The sequence below is a fragment of the Plectropomus leopardus genome, chromosome 12 (genome assembly GCF_008729295.1).
Source record: "Plectropomus leopardus isolate mb chromosome 12, YSFRI_Pleo_2.0, whole genome shotgun sequence".
In the NCBI taxonomy this organism is placed as follows: Eukaryota; Metazoa; Chordata; class Actinopteri; order Perciformes; family Serranidae; genus Plectropomus; species Plectropomus leopardus.
In genome coordinates, this window is record NC_056474.1 from 12,139,025 (window position 1) to 12,152,461 (window position 13,437).

At 38.4% G+C, this 13,437-nt stretch overlaps 1 protein-coding gene across 1 annotated transcript in view; it reads left to right on the plus strand.

Moving 5' to 3' along the window:
• Window positions 1–13,437, plus strand: part of LOC121951898 (solute carrier family 22 member 23-like) — a 61,674-nt gene that overhangs the window by 11,134 nt on the left and 37,103 nt on the right. Inside the window, 2 exon segments of the mRNA XM_042498388.1 lie at window positions 1,358–1,461; window positions 1,544–1,698. Of these exon segments, the coding sequence (XP_042354322.1) occupies window positions 1,358–1,461; window positions 1,544–1,698 (259 nt within the window).

The window sequence follows — 13,437 nt, forward strand, 5'->3', positions numbered from 1 at the left end:
ATCGATACTGAAACCATGAATGAGTGGCATGCTTGGATCATGTGATGGCTGGGTGGGTCTGGGTAATCCTGGAGCGTTCCATTCTGAACAGGTCACTTTGCTGGAGGTTATGAGAGGTTAGAGCCTCTCAGAGAAAAATATTAGAACCAACTACACTTTGTATTTCAAGATGGGGTTGAGCTGTTGCATTAAATATATATAATTTGGAAATAAATGTCCCCATATTCTTTACAGTGGTAGTGATATAGTGAAAAGCTTAGGCAGAATTGCACCTGCTGTGGTCACCACGCTCCTTCCTGCCGCTTCTGTCAGCACAGACAGCTGGGAGGCATATGTTGCCAAAAAGACCCCTTATATCCCCCTCCTCTCCAAAATTCATCTTCTGTTCCTCACAGGATAAACTACTCTACTTGGATCATTAAATAATAATGCCACTGGTTGTCAAAGTTGCAGGTTTGGGTAAATTCTTTTGGGTATTGAGTTTTTTTCTGAAAACAAGAACAAGAAATGCAAATATTCCACTGGAATCTACATTTGCTGCTGCACCTCACTACAATCGGTGCTGTGTACAAAGTCTGTTTGTCACAGTGCGTTTGCATTGTTTGCACTCTAGAAAGCCCTCCGCTGAGAGTTTCAGTCTGCAAAGAAAATGAGAAGATGCAGAGCTGACTCTAATAATGTACACCACCTCGACACACACAAGGGGTGGCATGAACAAATAGTAAATGCCATCTAATGTACACCCATTGAATTTGACTGAGCATATAGTAATAATAGCAGTAGTAGAGATGATTTAATCCCTGATGTTAATTTCAAGAGGATAAATTAGCTTTTCCAACCTTTCTAGTGGCACTGTAAGGCAAATACATGATGCTGGCTTTGCATAAACATGTATTTACAAGTGGAGGAAAACCCCATTGCGTCATTCTGAAAATTTATATTGCTTTTTGATACTTGCTTACTTATTTTTTGTGTGAGTGAGTCATTACTACATAAAACAAGTGTGTTTAGAGATGTACTATTTTTTGTTGACATTGAGCCTAAACTGTAATGATAAACAATAACTTTTTCGATTTTGTCTTGAATTAATGAAAGAAAATGTAATTGTTGGAGGCATAATGTCAGTGTTCATATGACACAAAGTACCAGGAAGCCATGTTACACTATATACCCTTCTCACATGCCAGTGTTATGTATTTTGAAATGGTGATAATGCCCAATAAATAAGACAGACCTACTGTAGTGAAGGGTAGAGTCCATAGATGACTAATCCTCAAAAACTATAACCTAGCTATAACCTTGCTTTCACCTCCATTTTGTTCCCAGCCTAAGTTTCTGTGTTTGTTTGTCTCTACAGTGGAGTCTGGTGTGTGACTCAGCATGGAAAGTCCACATTGCCAAGTTTTCTCTGTTGGTGGGATCCATCTTTGGATACCTGACGTTTGGAATCCTTGCTGACTGGTAAGATTTTCATGTTCTTGCAACATAAAGTCTTATTAACTGATGTCCATGGTCCGAAAATAATTTTTCCTTTGCTCCGTAGGTTTGGCCGCCACCCGGTGCTGATCATATCAGTGCTGTTCATGCTGGTGTTTGGTCTGACCGTGGCCTTCTCTGTTAACGTTCCCATGTTCAGCACCCTGCGCTTCTTTGAGGGCTTCTGCCTGGCAGGGATCACCCTCTCTCTCTACGTCCTCAGTAAGTTTTTATCATCTCACAGCTCTGTGTTAATGCGTCCTATGCCACATTTGTTATTGTTGCTACTTCTGTCTAGCTAGCACATGACAAAAGACTTTGACAAGAGGAAGTATTAGATACAATCCCCTTGTGGAAACCCAACATAACATCACATCCTTTTTCGCCAAGGGGGAGAACAAAGCCTTTGTTCTAATGGTAAAGAGTTGCTGCATAGCTTTTGCATGTCAAATATAATTAAAGATCCTGAGTTAATGGGGAAATTTTTAATCTGGACCCTATTTACTCATATTTTTGTGTCTAAGTAACTAATGAGAACAACAATCTTTGAATTTTGTCCAATATGAGTAAGAGCAGTGGCCAGGCTGCAATGTCAACACTCAGGGATGTTCGCAACGTCAATTTATGTTCACTAAAAGTGCTTGGTTTTGCCACTGACAGGCTCAGATTTTAATTCTTACTAGATGACACCACATGTATGGAGAGGATTTGTACAGAGAGGTTTGTCTTTCCTCTTTGCCAACAATCACTAACTCTAGTTTGACTGAAACAAACTCATATTTCACCCAGTTAGAAGGGAAAATCTGCTGGCTCTGTACATGCTAAAATGACTGATAATTTACATGGAATCTGGTGGGTTTGGCAGTGGTGATTTTAGGGCTGTCTCTGGTTAAACAAAAAAGATCTAATGATTTATGCAAACTGTTGGATTATTTAGCCACTGATAAAAAAAAAGTTGTGAGTCTCAAATGGCCTGTAGTTGTCAAGGTTGCAAATCTCTGCATGATATTGTGGTAGCACATTGTATTGCTTGTCTCTTACGTCATAGTGTAAATGGCTGCAGGGTACTGGTGTTATGGTTGGTTTAATACATTTGGTAAATGCTATCGTGTCTGTTATGTGATTTGAAGAGTCTGAAAACATTACATTAATGTTAGGCTAAATACGTTTTCATGCATTACATTAACGCACACTGGACTGGATTTCTGTACACTGCACACTTTACATCAACTTGATTATTTAAACTTAAGATATTTGCACTGTAACTATACATCTGAAAAACTGTACAATCCATCCATTGCACCTTTTGTACATACATTTTGTGTCCTTTATATTCTGTTTTGTTATTTTATATAATTAAATTGCGTTTATATTTTATATCTTATGTTCTATTTAAATTCACTATTTTTATACTCTCCTTTATGTTAATTGTTTTCCACCAAAACACCAAGTCACATTCCTTGTATATGTAAATGTACTTGGCAATAAAACCAGATTCTGCTTCTGATTCTGATTCTGATTAAGAACCTGGCTTTCCCAGCATTTTCAGGCCACAAGGAAGGACTGTTTTCCCCCTTGCTGAACACCCCCCCATGACTAGACACTGACTGTGACCATTGATATGTTTAGTTATCTTAACGCTTTTTTTGTCAAGTTAGACAACTACAAGACAACTACTCTTAACTCTGATATACTGTGACATCTTGGCTCCCAAGCAGCTCAGGTCCCAGTCCTGAATGGAGAATCCTTCAACGTCACCTGTAATATTCAAATTAAATAACATATTTAGTAAATCTCCTTGGCTGTTGAAGTAACACAGGGGTACTGATGTAGGTAATAAAAAATTAGCCAACATTCACACCCCGCCTTACAGGAAACAATCACACTTTAATCAATTCAATTTTGCTCCTGTTCCTTTGGTTTTGGAAAGTTTTTAAAAGAAAGACAGTGACCGTACAAGCATTGCCCTTACTGGAGTCCCATGCAAACAACATTTAGCATGTTGAGAAATACAGGTCTTGTCAGACCTGGTTAAGGTTGTAAGCTATTATTGGACAATCAGTGTTTCTGGGAGGGGTTTGGCGAAAAGTCAGTTGAAATACTGACTTGTACTTTTCTGTGTTGACTGTAAACATTGGCTATTTTCTTACTCATTTTGCCTGAGGCCTTTCAGGGAGCACTTGAAACCCCTGAAAGCTAGTTGCTACTTTGTTTGTAGGAAACCTTTGCATTGCAGGAGGAATAGCACAAAAATAATGCAGCAATAATACTTCAGAAAAAGCGAGCCTTTCCCACTGAATATGATTCACCTGTTCACCTGCATGTTGTCAGGAGCAGTTTCTTTGTTGGGGCTGAGGAAATGTTTTACCATCATTACTGAAAAAGATCTCATGTCAAAATATCATACCTCCAAAAGAAAGATATGTTTAATTTTATTCAAAATCAGGCACAAGATTAAATCTTGCAAACTTGAAATTCTTCTTTAATTTAAGTTTTAGGCCTGTTAAAAGACAAAATAACCCTTCAGTTAAATGTGATGAGGTATTGTAATGTATTAGTATTGTGATTATGCTGTGACATGTTTTGGAATATTAATTTAACCCATACTGCCCACGCTTATTTCTTAGTTTCCTCCCATTGATGCTCATCTAATTCAGACCAGATACGCCTCATCAAAAGCCTATTCTACTTTAATTCTTGTCTCTAGCTGAGGGTAGCATTCAGCTGAAAGAAGAGTAATTGTTTTGCAGTGACCTCCTAACATTTATTAAATTGAATGCCATTGTTGGGATAAATTCTCATTACAGAACAACAGCCAGCACCAGTCGCCTTACCCTTGAAGTGAACTCTTTAATTTTCATTAAGATGTACCAGCATTTGTCTTTTCCTGAGATTTTAATCCTTGTTACTGCTAATCAATAATCTGATAAATGGCAGAAGGGGCCGGGTGTGGTGTGATAACTTGTCGTCAATATAGTTTCACCCATCACTGCAGGAAGAGACTCATTTTCTCAGAGATGAATCGTCTCTGTTGATGTGACCTTCTCTCTGTGAAAAGGTTTTAAATAATCAGTCCAGTAGGAATGTAGTGGTAGTCCCAAAGAGAATGAGAGAAAGAGACTTTTCGATAGCGTCCTAATAATTGGCCAAGCAGCAGATGCGCACTGTGGTCTCAGCGATGGATCCTTAAAAGCCTCTTTGGCCACAGTAATTGACCAGTGTGGAGGGAGGTGGCAAAAGTGGAGTGAGGGGAAAGATATGAGGGAGGGAGCAAGGGCGAAATGGTGAAGGAAGGGGCCCTCAGTGTCCTTGTCATTCTAATTTACTCCACACTGTATACCTTGAAAAGCCACGCCGTGCTCCCAAAATAGAAGGACCGTTTAGTCTGCTCTCAGGACAAAGGAAAGAGGGTGGGATAGGTGGAGGAGAAAGGGTGGAGATAAGCTGTACAGTATGGTGTCCTATCAAATCTGAATGAACTTGACATCTGCATCCATTGTTTTCACATTAGCCCACAGTTTATGGTTCAGTAAATCAGCGGTGCCCAGGCTGGTGGTTGGAACCCAATAGGAGGTGGTGGGGTCATTTTTTTCCTGAATCTCTGGTATTCAAACTTATATAACTACTTTTGTCAAATCTTTGCTTTTATGAGGTGTCCAGTGGATACTTAAAAAATCTTCAACAGGCACTAAATTCATAAATTAAAAAAAAAAAGGCCATGGTATTGGTATTAAAATGTGTTAAAGCATTCTATCAAGAGTCTTAAAAATGCAAAGACATTGGAGGTGGGATTTTTCTTTTCTGATGTTGCATTGTAAAATCTTGTTGTTATCATCTGTATATATATATATATATACACACACACACACACACACACACACACACACATATATATATATATGTGAAAGGGCCTTGTTTTAACATCCAGTGGAGCCAACAACACTTAGAATTTGTTTTCAGCTTGATTGCTCACCAGCTGGCCACCTGTACATACATACATGAATTTAAGTCGTAATGTTGGGTGACCAAAATTTAATGTCAGGTCAACGTCAAATGACAACATTAATTTGATATAGAATACTGACAAGAGATGATGTTGACTTTTTTGGGTTTTAAGTTTTGTTGTTAAATAACCAAAATCCAACTTGTTCCAAACATCTCATGTCAACATCGTCTTGATGTAGAATTATGACATTTAGTCTTGAGGTATGGGGAACAAAACCCAATGTCTGCAAAACAACACAGAGATCACAATAATCAAATGAAAGAATAAGATAAGAGAAAAGTCAAAAAATTGCTTGAACTAATGAGATGTAAATGGTTATAGCCCAATTTAAATGGTCCACTGCTAAATTGTACAGTGCTGACTTAATACTGCAATTATGTGTCTGTATTTCTTCATCTTGTTGTATACAAACATGTCAGTTTAATGTGTTTGCCATTGTAGGAGATAAAATTCATGTGCCATCTGTTCTGCATTGTGGTGCAGTGAAACGTGCAACTTGCTGATATATAAAAGTAGAATTAAATTTGAATACACAAATCATGTGCCTCTAAAATGGTTGAATACCAGAGCAGCTGAGCAGTATTTGACCCTACAGACTGATAAAAAGGAAACAGTATTTGAAAATATCTGATGCTTTAGCAAGGCTGCATTCCAAATAAACTACATCTGTGTGTAGTGAGTCCAATTATTGGCAGCGAGAATAGAGATTTATCTCCTTCTCGTCCTTGCTTTCTTCTGAGTATTATTTTTTCTGTAGTTTCAACTTATTTTGTTATTTTGCTTCCTTTCATAGTCTCTACTTTTTAAGTCTACCTGCTTCCCTGTTTTGCTCAACTATTTCCTACCTTATTTTTTAGTCTTAGCCTTTGCCATTCAATCGTACAGTCTGCAAACCCCAAAACAGTACAGGGAGTGCAAAGTAAATAAAGTGGTCACGAACAGTCTCGTAATTTTATAGGCATTCTTCTCTTTAATCAGATTATTGCAACACCTTACTCTCTACAATAAAATTCAATGAACCTTTGTGGTTGCACAAGAGCTTAAAATTGCCAAGGATATCTAAAATAGTAGGTTTAAAGTTTCTGTAGCTTTATTGGTTAGTAACTCTATAGGATGTATTTATCTATCCTTGTTCACCCTGACTAGACCAGCATTTACCGCCATGACCGGGATTGTGGAGTGTGGTTAGATGACCCATGTTGATCCATTTGCATCTACAGCAAACACAAGTACTTCACGGTTCCTTGCTTCAGGCTGAAACGGGTGATTATAATTCCAGCTACCAGTTCCTCATTTAACAAGCATAAAACCTGCAGTCAGCCACAGACCTGTCATCTAATTAGTCAAATTTAATTCCTCCTCGCTGTTGTTGCAGGGTTTTCCATTTCAGTCTGGCACTTCTTCATGAAATAATAAACCAATTTCCCCACATAAGCTGTTAAATTATTTTTACTGATCAACTGTGTCCTTATGATTCTTTGGAAATTAAATTTCTCTCTGTGAATAGCTTTCTAAAGCACTATATACAGTAGGGGCCTCACCATGAGCAGGGCTTAAACGGACAGATGTTTGTTTGAGAATTGTTTGCATATTTGTATAGGGTTTGTGTTGCTATACTGACACCCCTATTTCTGATCATGTGTGGCCTCTGTCACATGATATTTACCCTACAGCCACTCTGTATTGACAAAACTCCACAAGAGCTGCTCCAAGAGGAGGAGCAAAGTCGTTCAATAACACATTACTGGAGAGAATCAATGGTTTTTATTTGGAGGTGCTCTGTTAGGTTTTTTTTTTCTCTTTTGTATTCGCATGACAGTTGGCCACATGCTAGCAAAACATCATATTCATTATAATCCTGACTCTGAATCAGTCATGCGACATGTTTGCATGTAACATTATAGACCACATGATCCGCCTTTGTGGCTTGCTTTGTTTGACTGTGCTTACAAAGGAAAGTCGGAGCCAAATCCAGTTTCGGCTGTGTTTGCGCTGGAGACATTACACTAATCCCCCCTTTCTCATCAATCCATGTGCAATTAAGTCTTAGTTCATGAATCTTGAAGGCTTAGTGCATTTATTTTCTGCAATTTAATTCGAGATAATAGCAGTACAGTGATTGCAATTCTTTTGTTTGGCTTGCAAAGACATTTATACATCCTTGTGAATATGGTAATGCAGTAATTGGAAGAAAGCACCTTGCTGCCCTCCTGTATATGACTGATTGTGCTATGGAGGTGTCAGTAGCCCTTTTTACACAGAGGTTGCTCTTAGGAGCCGCTACAAAGTCCCTTCTTTATCCTGCTTTTGTATTTTTACACAGAGTCAAACAACGGCTGATTATAGATAGCATGCCGGTATCGCAGATGCAAAAGAGTTGTGACAGGCATGACGTTTAACATATCAGCGTCTGCCTCTAGTGTGACATAATGTGTTGACAGCCCTTTCTAAACAATAACAATGGCACAATATGACAATAACAATCATTTACTGTCTCTATTATATGGCGACTGATATCATCCTCTGCTCAGAGGGTAAGGAGCACTTGAATCTCACTGTTAACCAAATTTGCAAGTTAATATGCATTTATAATAACAACGAAAATATTTCTGTTGAAATTTAGAATTTGGAATATAACAAACTCCAACAAAAAAGTTTGTTGAAATGCCTTTAGCAAATGTTTAATCAAAACTTTTGGCATCATAAATGGCGAGTAAGCAAGTAAGTAAGTAAGTAAATGCCAGCAACTTGTTTTATAAAGTTCAGTGAAAATTTAAAGAAACTATGAATAAGTAAAAATATCACCCTGAGGTTTTACAAAGTAAAAGTTCCTCCCATGTTGGCACTTTCTTTGCAGGTATTGCAGACTGCCTTCCCTGGAGTTGGCTGAGTGCAATACACACGCTTTCTCATTAATTAATTTTATTGGCGATCATTAAAATAAAACTCTGATGCAGACAAATTTCGGCCCTGATAATCGGCCTGGCCAGTAATCTGTCAACCCCTAGTTGATACTGCACGTGGGATGGAGAAGGCAAGATTTTTCACCTCTGATTCTGAAGAATGCTTGACTAAGAGGCACGATAATTACTCTGCCACCGCAAGTGAAAGTGAAATGTTTCTGTATGTCTATGTATCATCTGGATCTCAGGCTAATGCATATTTCTAATGCATTGATCAATAGTATGTTGGCTCTAAAGTATAACAGCAGAATAGCAAAGGCAATAGCTATAGAAAGTCATTGGATGCAGCACTTCTATTTATACCCTAGGACTCCATCACTGTGTGCTAGCCTTTTTAGCACCACAACACCAGACAGGGCAGGCTCATAGTGCCTATAGCTCAGCATCATGGTGCTGCTCACTAATGTGTTTTTGCAGTAAACACCCCACCCTCACCACCCCACTGCCGACCCCAACTTGCTACCCCCTCACACTGAGTCATGCTAGCTGGCTGCGCTGGGTGTTTGTGAGAGCATTTTGTGATTGGTGTATATAGGATGAGGTGATTGTGTTGTGGGGCAGTGGGCCAGAGCTCGAGTTTTGTTTACACAGGTTATATCATGCATCCACATCAGCTATGTGGGGCTAAAATCAAATGCTTTTATAGACCTACATTGCTTTTTTCCCCTGAAGTGTTTATACACACCAAATATCAGTCGAGCAGTGATATTATAGTGACAGAAGTACACAACTCTGTGAAAGAAAAATTATGGATTAACAGGAGGTGTCTCTCTACAAAAATACCATCTTAAATGTGTGCATATGCACGTGTACATTTATATGAGCTAAATGGTTTTCACCTCACACCTTTAATCTCCCAAAGAGACTATTAAATGTTAATAGGAAGCAGGATGTTTGCTCTGAGAAGTCTTTATAATGGCCTCACAGTAAAGAGAAAATGTCTCTAAACTTGTCCTAAGTGGAGTTTTCATTGCCTGAATCAGTAGTGGCAAGCCTGTACATGTCATGGGTGTGTTTATGAGAGGCATCGTAGAGAGAGATACAGTAGACAAACAGAGAGCGAGGTATACGCAGAGAGATGCCGAGTGACGACACACAGACCACATGATTCTGTCGATGTCTCGGGTCATGCATCATAAAGAGCTTTATAACTTCCCTGTCAGTAACCTTTGACATAGATGCTGTTCTGTTTGTCATGCTACAAGGAACAAGCTGTTTTAATGCTCTGGGACAAACTCACGCTAATGGTTAAGGGGAAATAAATGATTCCTGAGAACTAGCCAATCTTGTCTCGTAGATTACAGCTGGGCGATATGACTTCAAAACAATATTGTGATAGTTTTAGGCTATATTTCAATACGTGATATATATCCTCTAAGCAACTGTAGACTACTAAAATCCAAAATTAATGAATGAACGACTTGTACAATTAAGTTAAGGTGGCGATTCTCATAAAATAAAGATAAGTACTGTTATAATAGAGTTAAATAAAATACTGTTTTTAATAAAGTTAGATTAAGCACTGTTATAATTAAGTTGAATATAACACTGATATAACAAAGTTAATTAAAATACTGTTATAAAGCTAAATAAAATGCAGTTATATTAAAGTGAAATAAAGTACTGTTCTGATAATGTCTTGTAATGGTGACTTAAAAAACGACGTGCCAGTTTATACTTGCAATATAGTAATTTTACACATCTGATATGGATGCTGCAATACATCAAGTATATTTATGATAAATCACCCCTGAATCGAGATAATTACAAATACGTGAGTCAAACTACAGTAAATTTGGGAAACCTTAGGTGTTGCTGTGCGCCACAAAATGCCAGTATTTGTAGCACCTCTGTGCTGAAATGTCCTTGTTTTCCAAGCTGATTTCTGGTTTTGTGCTGAGCCCTGGCCAAAATGCACACAGCATACACTATTTGATTCCCCAAGAAGCTTGGATTTTGTTAATAATACTGGTGGCTGCTTATTGAATCTTGCCACATCTGTAAGAGAACAATGAACAAATAAGCATATGGGAGACAAAGAGTGATTGTTAAATGTATCACAGTTTTGTCTGGTCCATTAATGTTACATAAGCCCATTTTAGCAAGTGTTATTTCTAAGGGGAATAGAAGTTGTAGTCTCGTGTTATTTTTTGTATCAATATGGTAATATTGCCGCTGACACGCCCAGACACCTACACTGAACTGATAGTGTTGTTAGTGTTTGCTGTCACTCCTTTTGTACATAAACTAGACAAGGATAAGTAATTAGTGATTAGGTACACACATACATACGTTAGACTACATTTTAACAGGAAGACAGGGAAGAATAGCACGCGTGGTATAATGATGAATGGTATTTCAGTGCTCTGCTGCACTTTTTCATCATGGTTTGTGTCAAAGATTGAAGGCAAGTGTGTGAACATTTTACTTTGACTGTTCTTATTTATTTATTTATGTACCTTTATTCAACCATGTTGGTCCCATTGAGATTAAGAATCTCTTTTTCAAGGGAGACCTGGCCAAGACAGTCAGCAGCGAAAAACACAAAATTGTAGACAGAGACACAAAAGGAGACAAAATACAATTCACAAGCACTAAAATAAGCATTAAAAGAGAACTATCTATCAGTCAAAAGGAAGTTAGTGTAAGTGTGTTAGTTATGTTGGGATTCACGGGACTACACAGATGATTTGTTCATTTGTGCAACTTTTAACTGGACATGTGAACGCATTTCCTGTAAGTCTGTAAGTCCAGCTCCACTGGAAAATGGTGGCTGAGACTGCATGTCCTCTGTTTTCTGGAGCAAAAAGATAGCCATGTGCCTCAACCCCCAGGGTGCTTCACCTTTCACACCTTAGTGTTAGTCCCTTCCCATGGACTCAAGGAAGCATCTGCTATTCCTCTGGCTCTAGATTGCAGGTCCCTCTCTGCTCTGCAGCCATCTTTGAATCTTGCATCTTCTTTGTTCTTCTGTTGTTAGTAAATTCAACTCTGCTTTTGGTGTGTTCATGCTCACACCAACACTCACCTTTTCTTTCTCTCTCTCTCTCTCTCTCTCTCTCCTTCTCTCTCACAAACACACACACGCACACACACACATTTACACACCCACACTTGTATTTACTTGTATATATTGGTTGTTAGGATGCATTGTGTGTTTGTTTTGTTTTGCTTTCTTTTTGGAATAAATGTTTGTGGAATCATATTTGCTGTCTGCTTAAAATCCTTCATTCTTTACTATCAGTGTGGTATTTTTGTTTATGATTCTTAACCTAATTATTGTTTAGAGTTCCAAATTGTTAATTTAGTGTATTTTTAAACAGATTTTATTGATTGGCTTTTATTTCTCCCTTTCCGGGAATGGTGCCCCACGAGGTGATTTAATGTAGATTAAGTCACATTATTTAACAGAATTAATAATTATTTTTTAACTGTTATCAGTTATTTCTGATAGCCATACTTTAGCAGTTGGTGACCTTTTGCATGAGGCCTGATCACATAAAGGGTTGCCCCAAATCCCTACAGTTATTACCTTAGTTCAGTAAAGACTTCAAGGTTTTACTCATTCATTGCAACTATAATGTGCATTCAGTCTGCTGATTTTGCTCTGCTCATGTGATTCTACAGAACAAATCCAATCGAGTTCAAACACAGACTGTCTATGAGCTTGCAACCCCTCTGGCACAGCTTCTGACGCAGCAGTGTAGTAGCAAGGAATGTTTGCTCTGCTGTACACAGATTGAACGAGCACCATACCGTATGTGTATGTATGGAATGTGTCAAAATCAGCTGTGGACATATATGATACGGTAAATAAAGCACGCAACTTTTAAAGGACTTCTATTCTGTAGTCAGCAATACTCCCCTTTTTAATGTGTTAAAATGTGATAACGAATTGCAGTTAATATTTACATAGATTGTTATGCTGTTCAGATTGTGTAATTTCTTTATTCCCTGTTATTAACACATGGAAAATTTGCTTTTCTGAAAGATACCACACCCATAGCAAAAATAGTTAATCATGGTACAAATCATAAACAGTAATTCCTAAATTGAATGCTGATTAAACCAGGTACCAAGTGCTGATGTATTGCAGTTATCTGCAGATGCTTTCAGTCTCTTGAAATAAGTTTTCCAATGACTTGTAAAATGCAGTATAGCGCTAAGCTTACGAATGGCAGTTGATCCATGATAGTTTGGGCTTAATGTGAACAAGGGCAAGGGTGTTCCACCCCTGTCCACTTTTCCTGTGTCCCCTGAGTGGCCTCTGTGTGATACATGCTGTTAAGTTATACCAAGGGCTGATGGTTAGTAAATGAAGGAAGTGCAACTACTAATGACACGTAGCACTGGACGAGAGGGTAGAGCTGGTAAGGAGTGAGGAATGGATCTGACCAATAACCTGAGGGGAAGCCTTATAGACAAATCAAAGCAGCCATAGCCCTAAAAATGTGTAATTAAAAACCTTAAAAAATATAAACAAGTGAGCTACAGTTAGTTCCAACCAAGCAATTTGATTGGTCGAGACATATTCCATGAATGCTGAAATGCGGTACAACAGCACTCAGACTTTTTACTATGCAGGTATCACCCTTTTTTTTGTTCTAAACTGTTTATTAGGCAACCATTAACTGTCAGTAGTTATCTAAAGTTACAGAAGATTATAGTAATGTTTGAAGAGTGAGGCAAAATGCCTGAGCAAAATTCAGCCTGATGTAAAAGCCCTCCACCTGCAGCCGAGAAGGGCAGCAGCTGCAATGGCCAGCTTTTGTTATAACACCGTTCCCTGGGAATAAACCAGCTGTCAAAGATGTTACGAATATGTGCAGCCAGGCAGGGACATACTCGTCTTACACCAACCACAGCCTGAGAGACACTTCACACACAAACGATCTGATGCAGGACTTGAGGCGACAGAGATCATGGCAGTGAGTGTGCACATGCTGGAGCGACTCACTGTCTGATCAGACTGACTTATCTGAATCACACAGA